Source organism: Camellia sinensis, chromosome 14 (genome assembly GCF_055761805.1).
Source record: "Camellia sinensis isolate YWXY chromosome 14, ASM5576180v1, whole genome shotgun sequence".
In the NCBI taxonomy this organism is placed as follows: Eukaryota; Viridiplantae; Streptophyta; class Magnoliopsida; order Ericales; family Theaceae; genus Camellia; species Camellia sinensis.
The window spans coordinates 128,506,006-128,519,968 of NC_138974.1; the positions used below are offsets into that span (position 1 = coordinate 128,506,006).

At 43.3% G+C, this 13,963-nt stretch overlaps 2 protein-coding genes across 2 annotated transcripts; both read right to left on the reverse strand.

Annotated features, from left to right (window-relative positions):
• Positions 1–4,052: 4,052 nt before the first annotated feature.
• LOC145807288 (uncharacterized) lies at positions 4,053–7,151 on the reverse strand. The gene is made up of 2 exons (XM_082905250.1): positions 6,144–7,151; positions 4,053–5,915 (listed from the first exon to the last, which is right to left on the reverse strand). Exons 1-2 carry the CDS (start codon positions 7,149–7,151, stop codon positions 4,053–4,055), a joined length of 2,871 nt encoding a protein of 956 aa, XP_082761376.1.
• A 108-nt stretch (positions 7,152–7,259) lies between these two features.
• On the reverse strand, positions 7,260–7,946 carry LOC145807289 (uncharacterized). The gene has a single exon (XM_082905251.1). It carries the CDS (start codon positions 7,944–7,946, stop codon positions 7,260–7,262), a length of 687 nt encoding a protein of 228 aa, XP_082761377.1.
• Positions 7,947–13,963: the final 6,017 nt, after the last annotated feature.

The following is a 13,963-nucleotide window of genomic DNA, read 5'->3' on the forward strand; positions in this document are numbered from 1 at the left end:
TGGACCTCGGCCACACTCACATCAGTGGCCATTAGACGAAAATGAGACGACCGAAATACGTGCACACGTGCACTCATACCGAGGACCGAACCTAAGGCATAAAATACCACTCTACCAAAGCATGGAAAGGATGAAGCATGGCATTTAAACATGTAATTTTTAGCACTGAAACATAATGCTAAATGGTCTCGAATCATGCAAACATGGCACCCGATGCATGGAGTAAGCCCCAAAACTCAAAACTAGGCACATGTATTGACTTGTAGCTATACAAAGCATGCATTATTTGACCATGAAGCACAAAGACAGAGCCAAGGCAGTCCCAAAACATGAACATTTCTAGTTCAAAGCATGACCAAAAGATGCTAGCATGATGGACTAAAATAGCATGCAACTTTGACTAGCAAACATGGTTTACATGGCATGCATATGAAGCATATGAAAGCTCACCAAACCAGTAAAAATCAGTGAATAAAACATGCCAAAATATGTCCAAATAATCACTGAAATGCAGCCAACATGTGCAAAAATGAGGGGCTTCTTTGGAAGGGCATACAAGGGGTAATTAAGCACATGCATCAAGGACACTTAGCATGGCACAACCAACTCTGGAAATCAAATATGTCATCCCTAAAACTCACCAAATTGACCTTGAAATTGGTCTAGGGAACATGCAAAGAAAGGCCTCTTTGAAGGGCCTTGAATGGGATTGGTCTACACATGCAACATAGACCTAAAATATGGAAAAATGGGCCTCAGATAGAGCCAAGGCAGACCTCAAAACCCTCAAAATGAGGCCTGGAAAGTGACTTAGATGCATGCAAAATAGGGTCCCTTTGGAAGGCCTAAAAGATCCCCAAACAAGACAAGGAGAGAGGGGGTCACCCCCCTCTAATTTTGGCCCTCAAAAATGTGTCAAAGCCACTGAAAATCCACTGGATTTCAGTGGCTAAGAGGCCAAACCATGGCCAATGCAAGTGCTCTAATGCATAGCCTTAATCATGAAGGAATGAAGCATGCATAGGGGAAGATGACCCCAAACAGAGAATAGACCTTAATCAAACATAAAGATGATATCAAAACAAGATTTTTTTCAGTTTAGGTCGAGGTCTAAAATGGCTCACAAATAAGGCTAATGTATCATGCAAAAACAATCCTAAAAGAGAGATTGAACAAACAGGGAACAAAAAGGCCTCAAAAAGCAAAGATCCCTTCAACAAAGTTAAAGAGGGGCTCAGAAAAAGATACTTTATAGTTTATGGAAAATCTCGAATATGCTCACAAGTAAGGCTAAAATGTGATGCAAAAATAGCCCTAAAAGAGAGATAAAGGGAAAGGGGCATTAGATGGTCTCAAATAGTAAAGAGCCCTTCAACAAAGTTGAAGAGAGGCTTAAAATAAGGTACTTCACAGTTTGGCTCGAAGCCCAGAAATGCTCAAAAATAGGGCTAATATATCATGCAAAATAAGCCCCAAAAGAGGGATAAAGCACAAAGGGGGAGTAGAAGACTTCAAACAGAGAAAATTCCTTAATCAAATATGAAGATGAGCTCAAAATAAGACTTTTTTTAGTTCAGACCGAAACCCAAAAATGTAAGAAAAAGGAGATAAGATATAGAACAAAATAGTGCAAAAATGGGGAGAATAGGAGCTTACCCTTGTAGCCCAACTTTCCAGCAGCCTTTGGTCCAAGGAAATGAGATTTCAACCTCTGCAAATGACTTTCAAGGGGCTGGAATGGATGATGGTGGTGTGGTGCTATGGGTTGTAGTGTAAATGGACCAAGGAAGTTAGGGTTTTGGAGCTTGGAATAGTAGCAATGGAGGTGGGAGGTGATGAGCCTTAAGCAAAAGTGTTTAACCAGCTGAGATGAAGAGGAGGGCCTCTCTTATAGAGAAGAGAGGCCAAAGCTTCTATTGGAAGCTTCAAAGATCCTTCATACACGTGTATGGAGGATGCACCAAATAATCTCCAGCTGGCACAGCTGGATTACACTCAAAGAGGGGAAAAGCAATAAGCAGGCCGGCCAGTTCAAGTGGCCGGCCGGCCACTCCCCCTGGTCGGTCGACCAGGGGTCAAAAGGTTCAAGCAAAATTGTTGGTTGGCCTACCTAGAAAGGTGGCCTCCCAGATGAGTAGATCACAATGGTGGTATGAAAAGCCAGAAAATGTGGCTCAAAAGTAGGAAAAACCAACTTTCTGTCAGAAAAACTGACTTTTGGAGAGAGAAAATGAGAAAACTGGCTTTTCAGGGGAATAGGTGGCCGGCCACCATCCTATCACCTCCCTAACAATGAAAATAGGGTCCCTACCAAAAATGGACCAAAACGGATGCAAAACGAAGGCTCGGGGGCCAAAACGTGCGGTTTGGGGCCCCGAAAACAGGCTGTTAGGCACCGGAAGCGGCGTATGACCACGAAGATGGTCTCCCGGGCCACAGTGTTCCTCTAAAGGGAGGAAATAAGATGTGTTCCAAAAATCAGAGCAAACGGAGGTAGTTAAGCGGTCCCGAACCGAGGCACACGGCCAACGGCTCCGAAAATCGGAAACCGGGCTCCAAACGGGAAAAATGGCCTACGACCACGAAACGTAGCCTACGGCCACTGAGAGATGGTCTACGAGACCTCTCCCTTCCTTCGGGAAGAGAAAACAGAGAAAATAGAACCTGGTTCGCAAACCGAGGTAAAGCACAAAAGAGCCCTGAAATTCGGAGGCAAGGCTTGCAGCCGAGACTCTGAAAGCTCAGAACGAGCATAATATGCAAAATCACCGAGCGCTCAACTGGTGATGTCTGAGTCTAAAGGTCGGTCAAAAATGGGGTGTCTACAACAATACACCAACTATTTGTGCGCTCCGTTCTTGCACCGGAGAGAGAGAATCAGTTCGGTATCATTCAGGTCGGTCTCTTTGCCCCTAGCATCCACAGTGGCCCAGTGTCCTTGCGGTGCCATTGTACATAAAGATGTAATACAAAACAACAAGAGGGCCAATTTTCATTACAAAAAGTAGGGGTATCTCTTACATCCAATGCCAAAAAGCTAAAGGTCTAGAAAGCTAAGTAATAAAAGCAATTACATTTTAGAAGTAAAAGATCTTAAGGTTGGTTGCATTTCACGGTCTGGGGATAGCTTTACCATCTAAATCCTCCAAATGGTATGCCCCTTTTCCTGCCAGGTCAGTCACCTTGTATGGTCCTTCCCAATTTACACTGAGTTTTCCTTCACCAGGGACCACCGTGTTACCCATCACCTTTCTCAAGACCCAGTCCCCGATTTTGAACAACCTGGGGTGCACAGCCTTGTTGTATTTCTTGGAGAGTTCCTGCTGATAGGCCGCTATGTGGATCAGAGCCCGTTCTCTTCTTTCCTCGGCTAGGTCAAGCTCTAATGCGACTGCTTCATTGTTCAAATCTGGCCGGAAACTCTTAGACCGGATAGTTGGCATACCAATTTCCAGCGGGATAACGACTTCCATGCCATAGGCCAAGGCGAATAGTGTCTCTCCGGTCGATCGCCTCGGTGTAGTGCAGTATGCCCAGAGCACATTAGGGAGTTCTTCAGCCCACTTCCCTTTGGCTTTTTCAAGACGTTTCTTCAGCCCGTCTAGGATGGTCTTGTTGGAGGCCTCTGCTTGCCCATTTGACTGAGGATAGGCCGGTGTTGAATTGTAGAACTCAATCTTCAACTCTTCGCAAAATCCATGAAAGAGTTTCCCATCAAACTGAGTACCATTATCTGAGATGAGAGCCTTTGGTATACCGAAGCGAGTGATAACATTTTGACAAACAAACTCCTTCACATCTTTTTCCTTTATGGTTGCCAACGGCTCGGCCTCAACCCACTTGGTGAAGTAGTCGGTAGCGGCGATAAAGAACTTGCGGTTGCCCGGGGTAGCTGGGAGTGGCCCCAAAATATCCAATCCCCAAAGCGCGAACGGCCAAGGACTTGTAAGGGGGAGCAACTCTCTGGCTGGCTGGTGGATTTGGTGAGTGAATTTCTGACACTTTTTACACCGGCGAATGTATTTCTGCGCATCTGCTTGCATGCATGGCCACTAGTAACCTTGGAAAATTGCTCGGTAAGCCAAAGATCTACCCCCAGTATAGCTCCCACAGATGCCCTCATGAATCTCATAGAGGAAAGCTTTCACTTTGGCGGGATAGACACACTTTAGGAACGACCCGGTAAAAGACTTTTTGTACAAGGCTCCGGACGGCAAGAGCCAAAACCGCTCTGACTTGGCCTGGATTTTGTTGGCTGCTTTCTTCTCTTCTGGCAAAATTCTGTCTTTTAGGAACGCAATGATGGGGTCTATCCAGAATGGTCCCAGGTCGATGTAGAGTACCTCGGGCACTTCTGGTTCCTCAATGCTTGGCCGAGGTAGGAATTCTATCAGAAGAGGATTGGGGAAAGCTATTTGCGTGGACGCAAGGCCGGCCAGTTTGTCAGCCGTGCTATTTTTTTCGCGGTTGACTTGCTTCACTCTTATTGCGGCGAACTTCTTGATTTCTGCGCGCACCAGCGCCTGATACCTGGCAATTCTTTCATCCCTGGCTTCATACTCCCCAGAGACTTGATTGACCACCAGCTTGGAGTCACTAAACACAAGAAGGGCTGAAGCTTTCATTTTCAAAGCGCTTCTTAGTCCGGCAAGGAGGGCTTCATACTCCGCCTCATTATTGGACGCTGGGAAGCTGAGCGTAATTGCTTGTTCGATGACCAGCCCGTCTGGAGAAGTCAACACGATACCCAACCCGGCGCCATGCCTGTTGGATGCCCCATCGACGTAGAGCCTCCATATCTCGCCAACAAACAACTTCCAGCAATCAGATGGGTTTTGCGAGCTCCTCAACTCCAAGGTTCTGGTTGGCTCATTCCGCTCTCTTTCTTTGCCTTGGCTGGGTTCATACCCCAATGAGTTATCCGGGCTCTTAAGTTCGGCCCCCATTTGCTCTTCTTCCACTTGCGAGCCAACACTTGTCGCCATTACCTGAACCACGGGCTGTGCTAAATCTGCACCATCCAAATCAACCGAACAAACTGGATGCGTTCCAGGGGCAAATTCCGCCACAAAGTCTGCAAGGGCTTGAGCCTTGATTACGGTGCGCGGTCGGAACTTGATGTCGTATTGCCCTAATTCCACGGCCCATTTCAAGATTCTCTCGGTAAAGTCTGCCTTTTCAAAGAGCACCTTGAGTGGAAACTCAGTTAGCACAACTATTGCATGGGCATGAAAATAGTGCGCCAGCTTTCTCGAAGCCATCATCAGGGCCAGCGCTAATTTTTCCAGCGGAAGATATCTTGATTCAGCAGGGAGCAAGGTCTTGCTTACGTAGAAGATTGGTAGGTGCTGGATGCCTTCAGCACGAACCAATACCGCACTCACTGCGTGTTGAGAGATTGCCAAGTAAAGATACAATTCTTCGCCCGGCTGAGGTGTGACTAAGATAGAGGCTGAGGAAAGGTACACTTTTAAGTGTGCTAGTGCACGGTCACATTCGTCATCCCAGAAGAACTTGGCCTTCGAAGTTTTAAAGAAGGGCCTGCAACGATCTGAAGACCGGCTGATAAATTTGTTCAGCGCAGCTACCATCCCGGTAAGATGTTGCACGTCCTTCGTGGAGTTTGGGCGCTCCAGTTCTTGTATTTCCTTGATTTGGGATGGGTCGACTTCAATTCCTCTGTTTGTGACCAGAAAACCCAGAAACTTCTCGGTGCCGACTCCGAAGGCGCATTTGGAGGCATTCAAACGAAGCTTGTGGCGTTTAAGTACGGCAAACATCTCTATTAGGCCGGCGAGGTGCTGAGACTTCTCCTTACTCTTCACCACCATATCATCGATGTAGGCCTCCATGGTGCAGCCCAGAAGTGGAGCGAACATCTTTGTCACCATCATTTGAAAAGTTGCCCCGGCATTCTTCAGTCCGAACAGCATGACTTTATAACAATATAGGCCTCTGGGGGTAGTGAACGATGTAATTTTTCGGTCTGGTTCATACATGGCTATCTGGTGGTAGCCACGATATGCGTCCAGGAAGCTAAACCTCTGATGGCCAGCGGTCAAATCCACCAACTGGTCAATTCGAGGGAGGGGGAAGCTATCCTTTGGGCACGCGCGGTTGACCGTCTTATAATCAACACACACCTGCCATTTGTCATTCTTTTTCGGAACCACCACCGTGTTGGATATCCATCGAGGGTATTGCACTTCTTCTATTGCCCCTGCTTCCAACAAATTTTTGACCTCTTCTGCCACTACCTCGGCATGGTGCAGAGCCGAGCGGCAAGTCCTCTGAATGACCGGCCGCGCATTAGAGAAGACATTCAATTGGTGGCAAATGAAGCTGGGGTCAACGCCAGGCATGTCGTAAGGCGTCCATGCAAAAGCCTCCAAATTGGAAACCAGGAAGTTGACATAATCTAACCGCTCGACTCTAGATAAAGACAATCCCAAGAGGAAGAACTTAGTTGGGTCGTTCTCATCGATGTGCACTTCCACCAAATCCTCGACCGATTTTTCCTCGGCCTTTCTTCCCATGTCTTCAAGGACCTCCTTTCCCTCGGGTCCCTCAATCATTTGGACAAACCCTTTGGCTGCTCGGCTGCCATTTACCACAACGAAGCATTGTTTTGCCATCACCTGGTCTCCCCAAACTTCCTCTATTTGTCCGGTTGGCGCCGAGAAGCGCAAAACCTGATGGTAAGTCGACGCTACTGCTTGCATGGCGTGCAACCATCCCCTACCCAAAATCAAGTTGTAGGTGGATGGGACTTTGAGCACCCAGAACTCTACTTGCTTTATGACTGAACCCGCTTTGACCAACAATATGATCTTTCCTACTGGCCATTCCGGTTGAGAGTTGAACCCAACCAACAGAGACGTCGCAGGGGCCAAGTCCTTGTCCTCTAACTTCATTTGTTTGAACGCGTCATAATACATGATTTCGACCGAACTCCCCCGGTCGATCAAGATCCTTTTGATGTCAAAGTCTTTGACGTGAAGAGTTACCACTAGGGCATCATTGTGGGGCATCTGGATCCGCTCCAAATCCCTGCTCGAAAAGGTAAGGATGTCCTTCTCTTCGGTCTTCCCTTTCTTTACAGCAGGCTGAACGGAGAGCACTTCCCTCATGTGCTCGGCTTTCTTAATCATCCCTCTTAGCTCGCAGACCTTGGCTGGTTCAATGATGCCATGGATGACATTGATTACGCCTTAGGGCGCTGCCTCAAGGGCATCCAGGCCATTCGGCTCGGTCTGTCCCTACGGAGCGGCTTTTATGTCCCCATCTATGTAATGGTCAAGATGCCCCGCCGCCACCAACTCCTCTAAGTGTTGTTTAAGTGGCAAGCAGTCCTCTGTTCGGTGCCCCCGTTCTTCATGGAAGGTGCATCGAAATCCTGAGTTGAAGCCTCTCTGTGCACTCCCCAACTTGGTCGGCCAGCGGACAAAAGGCTCTCCTCGGATCTCACTCAAGATGCGGTAGATAGGGATTTTGAAGACCGTGGTGATTCCAGTCCGTGCCTTTAATTTTCTCTTGGCATCCTCCTCTGCATCATGGGGAGCGTTAGCTCGGTCATTTCTGCGACCTTTGTTTCTGTCGTCACGGTTTGAACCACGACGTTGATCTTTTGACCGGTCGTTTGGGAGGCTATCCTCCTGCCCGACCGAGTGAACCTTCCCCGCCACCTTTCTGTCGGCTGCGACCGGATTAGCCCTCTCGGTCGCGGAGGTGGCATCATCTTCTACACGAATGTGTTCATTAATCCGCTGCATCAAGGCCTCCATGGTTGTGGGTTGGTGCATTGTGAGTGAATCTCGCAGCCTATGTCCGACTGGGAGACCCCGCTTGTATTGAGTGATCGCCAGATTGGTAGGGCAGTCGAGGATTTTGTTGTAGGTTTCCCAGTACCTTGCATTGTATGCCTTCAACGAACCTCCAGATTCCATCTTGACGCCCAGGAGATGGTCGACCTCCTTCGGTGTTCAAGTGTTGGTTTTGAATCTGGTGACGAAGGCTTCCACTAGTTGCTGTCACCCCTCGATACTCCCCTCTGGAAACCTTTCAAACCATTTCAGGCCTAGTTCTCCCAAGCTTGTCGGGAATATGAGGCACATCAATGCGTCATTGCACCGGTGGCCGGCCATTACTTGCCGATAATGACTCACGTGCATGTACGGATCCGTCTTGCCGTCGTACAAGGTGAACTTAGGCTGGTGGAATTCGGCAGGGAGCGGTGTACTCTCGATTTCTAAAGACAGCGGCGTGGTTGTAAGTCTCACCAGCTCTTTGTCCACTAGTGCAGGAGCCATCACCCTGGGTGCTGGCATTGCCACTTCTTCGCTACAACGAACTTGGGCGCCCAACCTCTGCAACGCCGGGACTCTCTGAGCCTCTCGACGGTGCACTCTTTCCTCCAACACATCCCTCAGGTCTCTAGAACGGGTGGAGAAAGAGTATCGCGACGTCGACGAGGGGCGCGAGGGGTAGTAGGTGCTGTCGCGAGTGAGGGACCTGCCCTCTCTGGGGTCGGAATCCCCAACCCCATAGTTTCTAGTGATAGAGAGAGAGTGTGTCCTCTCCTGGCAGCGGCTGCTAGAACGAGGAGATGGGGTGCGCTCACTGAGGTTGCCCTCTCCAGCAACACCATTCCCCTTAATCTAGCGTTTCAGCATCTCCATCTCAACCGCCATCTTGCGGATGAGGGCGTCTTGGTCTTTGAGTTTGTGCTCCAGGCGCTGCGCGCGGGATTCCCCCCGTCGCCGAGGGCCCTCTGGACTCGTCGAGCGATCAGTGCTCCTCCCGCGTTTGTCTCGCGCACCTCGCAAAGAAGTTTCTAGGCCCGCCATGGCTGGAACATTCGGGGGGCCTTCTCTCTATCGGACAGACTCTGGTGTGATACCATCGACAACAGACAGTGGAGTTTCATCGTTGTTGGCCATGGAAACGGTCGAAGAAGCTTGAAGAGCAAGGTTTGAGTATCAAAAACTTCCCACAGACGGCGCCAATTGTACGGGGGGCGAAATATCTAGTGCTTTCCGTACTCCTTGGACTCAAGCTTCTAGTGATGGCGTCTATCCTAACAAAACAGAAATGGTGAGCTGCATGGCGGTGATTTGCCGGATAGACCCTCCGACGATCAAGTCAGATCACTTGAGGAAGAAGAAGGCTGTTTGAAAGAGAGAATCGCTCAAAGTTGCATACCTCTAACATTCATCTTCCATTCCTTTTTCTAGGCTGGCCATACCGCCTCAGGATTGTGCATGCACTACCTCTGCTGTCCTTCCATGAACAGGTGGCAGTGCTTGCCTCTCACTACCTTACACGTGTAAAGGCCAAATCCTCCAACCAGTACATGCAGAACTGCCAAACGGTATTGACACGTGCCTGGGGCAGATTTCCCCTCCCTCATGCCATTGGCCCAGGTGGCATACTTCGTCTGAGTACCTCGACCGACCTACCCCTGTTGGAGGGTCGCTAACACAAGCAACACAACCGAGCTGTGTCTCGCCGACCTATCCCTTGGAAAGAAGCAAAAGTATGATGCTCATGGCCGAGCTGCGTGGGACCGGTCCATCCTGGCTGACCGGCCTCGGGGCATGCCGGCCCTCGCCCCGTCCTCAGTCTAGTCCGGGCCGTCCTTAGCTCGGTTGCGTTACGCCACAACATGCCCAGCCGAATGTTCAGCCATGGCACAGCCTAACGAGGCCCTGGACCACGCCTGGTTGGTCAAATTACCCCGTTTGTGTAGATCAGGTCGGAGATCCGCACAAATTGAGAAAATCGGTCTGCTCCCGCGAGATCCATCCTAACCGGCGTTAACGTAGGTCGGTCGTACCAGTCCGGAGCAAATCTCCCTTTCAGTGGTCCTCTATGAAACATATTAGCATAATTTAGGCCTCCCTTTGCATAAAGTGAAGAATATTCATAATCTTTTACATTTATTTTATTTGTACAAAAATCAATTATGGAATTAGTACAATTCTTTCACTTTAGTGTGAGATCCATAAAAGGAAATAACCCATCTTGTAAGAGAAAATTATGTTCAATACTGTGATTGGTTTTTGTCTCTCTCAATAACGGCCTAGAGTTTTTAAAGACTTCAGTCTAAACATTTTTACCTAACTAAACCTTTAAAAAATTAAATCTTTGGCAATTAATATTTTTTAAAATTTTCCTACGAGTCTTGAATGACAACCTAATATCCTAATGATTAAGGAAAAATTATACAATAGTTCTGGAGTAATCATGTGTTATACTCTCTTATTACCAATCATTATTCATTATATTCCCTCATATCAACCAATATAAATAGTTAAGATATTTTCCACCAATCACATTACTATAGAGTATTACGTGGAGGTACTCTCAAACTGCCGAATAATCACCCATGTTTAAGTTACTTCTTATCTCTTTGCACTTTTTCAACTTCATATATTCCTCTAATAGTAAACCCTTTGATAGCCCATTTTGGCACTTTATTGTAGCTTTCATTCTTTGACAAAGAGGATGAGTCCCATTCAATTTGATTAAAGAGTGTTTGATGTCGTATAAGAAAAATTATTTATAACATAAATTTTTTCACAAAATGGTGAATTACACTAACGGTCCCTATAGTTTAGAACTTGTGTTATTTTGGTCCCTAACTTTTCAATTATGACACATTTGACCCTGAATTTTGAATATTGTTCCAAATAAGGACAATCACTGATACCATTGGATTTTTCAAGGGCAAAAATGTCAATTTGATAAAATATAAACTAATTTAACAAAAATAAATTTCAAAAAAATATTTTTGAATTTTTAAAATTATTTTTACCCACTAAAGATAAAATTATGTAAAATTGATAAATATTTTAGACATTTATTTATTTATTTTTACTAAATTAATTATTATTATGTGTTTGGATGATAATCATGTAATGGTGGTTGTTTTTGTTTTCATTAAATTAGTTTTTATCTTTCCTGAAGTCAAACATAACAACAACTTTGATATCATTATTAAACCAATCTATTAAATCAAAAAATCCAAAACTAAAAACATTTCATATATTAAATATATGGATTACCCATTACATGATTATCATCCAAATATATAATAAAAATTAATTTGGTAAAATAAATAAATAAATAAATGTTTACAAGATTTATAAATTTTACATAATTTTATCTTTGGTGAGTAGAAATAATTTTAAAAATTTAAAAATATTTTTTTGACATTTATTTTTGTCAAATTAGTTTATATTTATCAAATTGATGATTTTGCCCTTGAAATTAAGCAATAGTTATCTTCAATTGTCCTTATTCTGAACAAGATTCAAAATTCAGGATCAAATGCGTCACAATTGAAAAGTCAGGGACCAAAGTGACATGAGTCCCAAACTATGGGGAGTACTAATGTAATTCGCCCTTTACAAAATATTTATAATTGTAGGGTTAATTACATTTTACCTCCATGTAATTTGATTGAGAAACACATTACCTCTTTATTATTTAGAAATATACACTAAACCCTTTTGGAATTTGGGATAAGTGTAAAGACCAATTTTGTTAGGGTGATTCTATTTACACATCACTAATACTCTTAGTACATACTATTAATAGATTAAATTTATATTCCAATAATAGCCTCCAATGAAATGACCATTAAGAACAACATGGGATGTATTCTACTCATTTAAAAATTTCATATTTAAAAATACAGAATACTCTTCACACACCATCATTCCTATAAGATTTAGAGTTTTAACATATAAACATTATATTTCTTGATCATTTCCATGATACAATTCATTATCAATTAACTCACTTCATTCTCTTCTCCATTATACTTATTTTTTAAACTCAAAACATTATTGTCTTTGAAGATTTAGGGTTTAAGAACATTGAAATCATTTAGTTTTGAAGATTTGCACACCATAGATGATACTGAGATAGTTGGTTCCAATATAAATATTGAAAACGTTGATTTGAATGTGGAAAATGTTAATTTATGACTTAATTTTTTGGTTTTTTATTTATTTCGTTCAAATGTTGGGAAGATGAGTTTATTTGTCATGTTCGGATAACCAAAGTTGAACTTTTACTCAATGTTCGATTATTTATATTTGAACGGAACCATTTTGTTCAAATTATTAAGATCGGCCAAATATTAAATGTTTATACATAAAAAATTGAACATGTTATTTAGTTCTGTTAAAATAAATTAAACTTTTATTCATTGTTTAGATATAAATTTTTGAACACATTAAGTTTGTTCAACTCTATATTTATGAACAAGACTAATTTGATGAATTTGAAACGACGACGAGAGACAAGAGTTCAAGACCGACAATGAAAATCAACACCGGTGAAGATGGAGGCCAAATGAAACACTCCGTCGGTGATATGAAACAATAAGACAACGAGATGAGATACGACGAGAAGTCAACACCAATTATGGAGATCAACACCGGCGAAGATTGAGGTCGAATGAAATCTCTGCCGATGATAGAGATCAAGACCAATGAAAATGGTCTCTGTTAATCTATGTTCTGAAGATTGTGGGGTTTTTGTTGTGTGTAGTGTTAAAGATGAAGCGTTTTTGGTTTGTGTAATGATGTGTATTCAAATAGTTAGTGGTGTGTCAATATAGAGTTACTAATAAAAAGTTAAGGTGTGAATTAAGATATTTTTAAATTCTAAAAATTATTTTGCATGTATACTATGTAATGGTATGTACTAAGAATATTAGTGGTGTGTAAATAGAATCACTCATTCTGTTAACAATATTTATAAAAGGTCTATATTGCCCTCAATTTTTTTTCTTTAATTTTCTTTTCTATAGAGTGGTGCTATTAGCACCACATGTATTAACGACATGTATTATTTTGGACCTCCCATTTCTTTGAAACCCCCACTTATAAATTTGAAACCTTTAAAATTTCTTTTCCCCCCACTCCAAATAATGCCAAAATTATCCTTGTAAAAACATTTCATCCATTGAATGCACACCCCTACACTACATAAAAACCCCACTTCTAAAAAAACCCTAGCAAAGCCCACAGTGAAGAAGAAGAAGAAGAAGAAGTGGCAATGTGATTACTATCTCTGTTGCCTCATCTATCATTGTCACAGTCGGTATGCTCTCTCTCTCTCTCTCTCTCTCTCTCTATATATATATATATATACACATAATTTCTTAGTTTTCTCATAATAATTTCTTCTCTTGCAAAAAAAAATAAAAAAAAATTATAATAATTGGTTTAGTTTTCTTAATAAAACAAGTCTGAACCTATGAATAATGTTCGGTTACTTGTCTCCGAACAAATAATAAATGTTCGGTTACTAGTTCCCGAACAAATAAACAATGTTCGGGCCTGTGTTCCCGAATTTCAGTCATATGTTCGGGAGTTCAGTCCTAATTTTTTTTTTATTATTTTTGCCATTTTTTTCAATAAACTTACCCTTACAAGACCAATCTACTCTAATTTAAGAACAACATCAAAGCTATGAACCTCCTCTAAGCTTTTATTGTTGTACTCCTCTCGTCTTATGGAGTTGTGATTGCCAGAAAAACTTCCACTCATTGTTATTGCTAGAGAAGTGTAGGTAATAAAATAGTTGTGTCACGACCCAAACCCGCCCCTATAGGTTTACAATCGTAATCGGCCAGTAATCCTTGGATCACCGAAGGCCTCTGAACAGATTAGCAAATAATAGGGGCTAGTGAAAGTAAATACATAAATATAGTTGTCCAATAAGCTGTGCTGACTTATATGAAACAGAATATTTAAAACTTTATATACAATAACCAAAAGTCAACCATACATTATATCCACACACATTACAGTATTTTAAGTACAGCCAGTAGAATTAAATCAAGTCATACATATACATAAAACCAACAGAACTTGAACACAGGACACTTCGGGAACCTCCACGTGAGGCACAACGGTTGGCTGACAACGGATCACAGATCCAGGCA

Excerpts from the sequence above, each read along its gene's own strand:
- LOC145807289 (XM_082905251.1), bottom strand. The coding sequence starts at position 7,946 with ATGGAATCTGGAGGTTCGTTGAAGGCATACAATGCAAGGTACTGGGAA.
- LOC145807288 (XM_082905250.1), bottom strand. The coding sequence starts at position 7,151 with ATGATTAAGAAAGCCGAGCACATGAGGGAAGTGCTCTCCGTTCAGCCT. Across the intron at positions 5,916-6,143 it reads AAAAGAATGACAAATGGCAG|AATGCCGGGGCAACTTTTCA; the intron begins GTGTGTGTTGAT and ends TTCGGACTGAAG.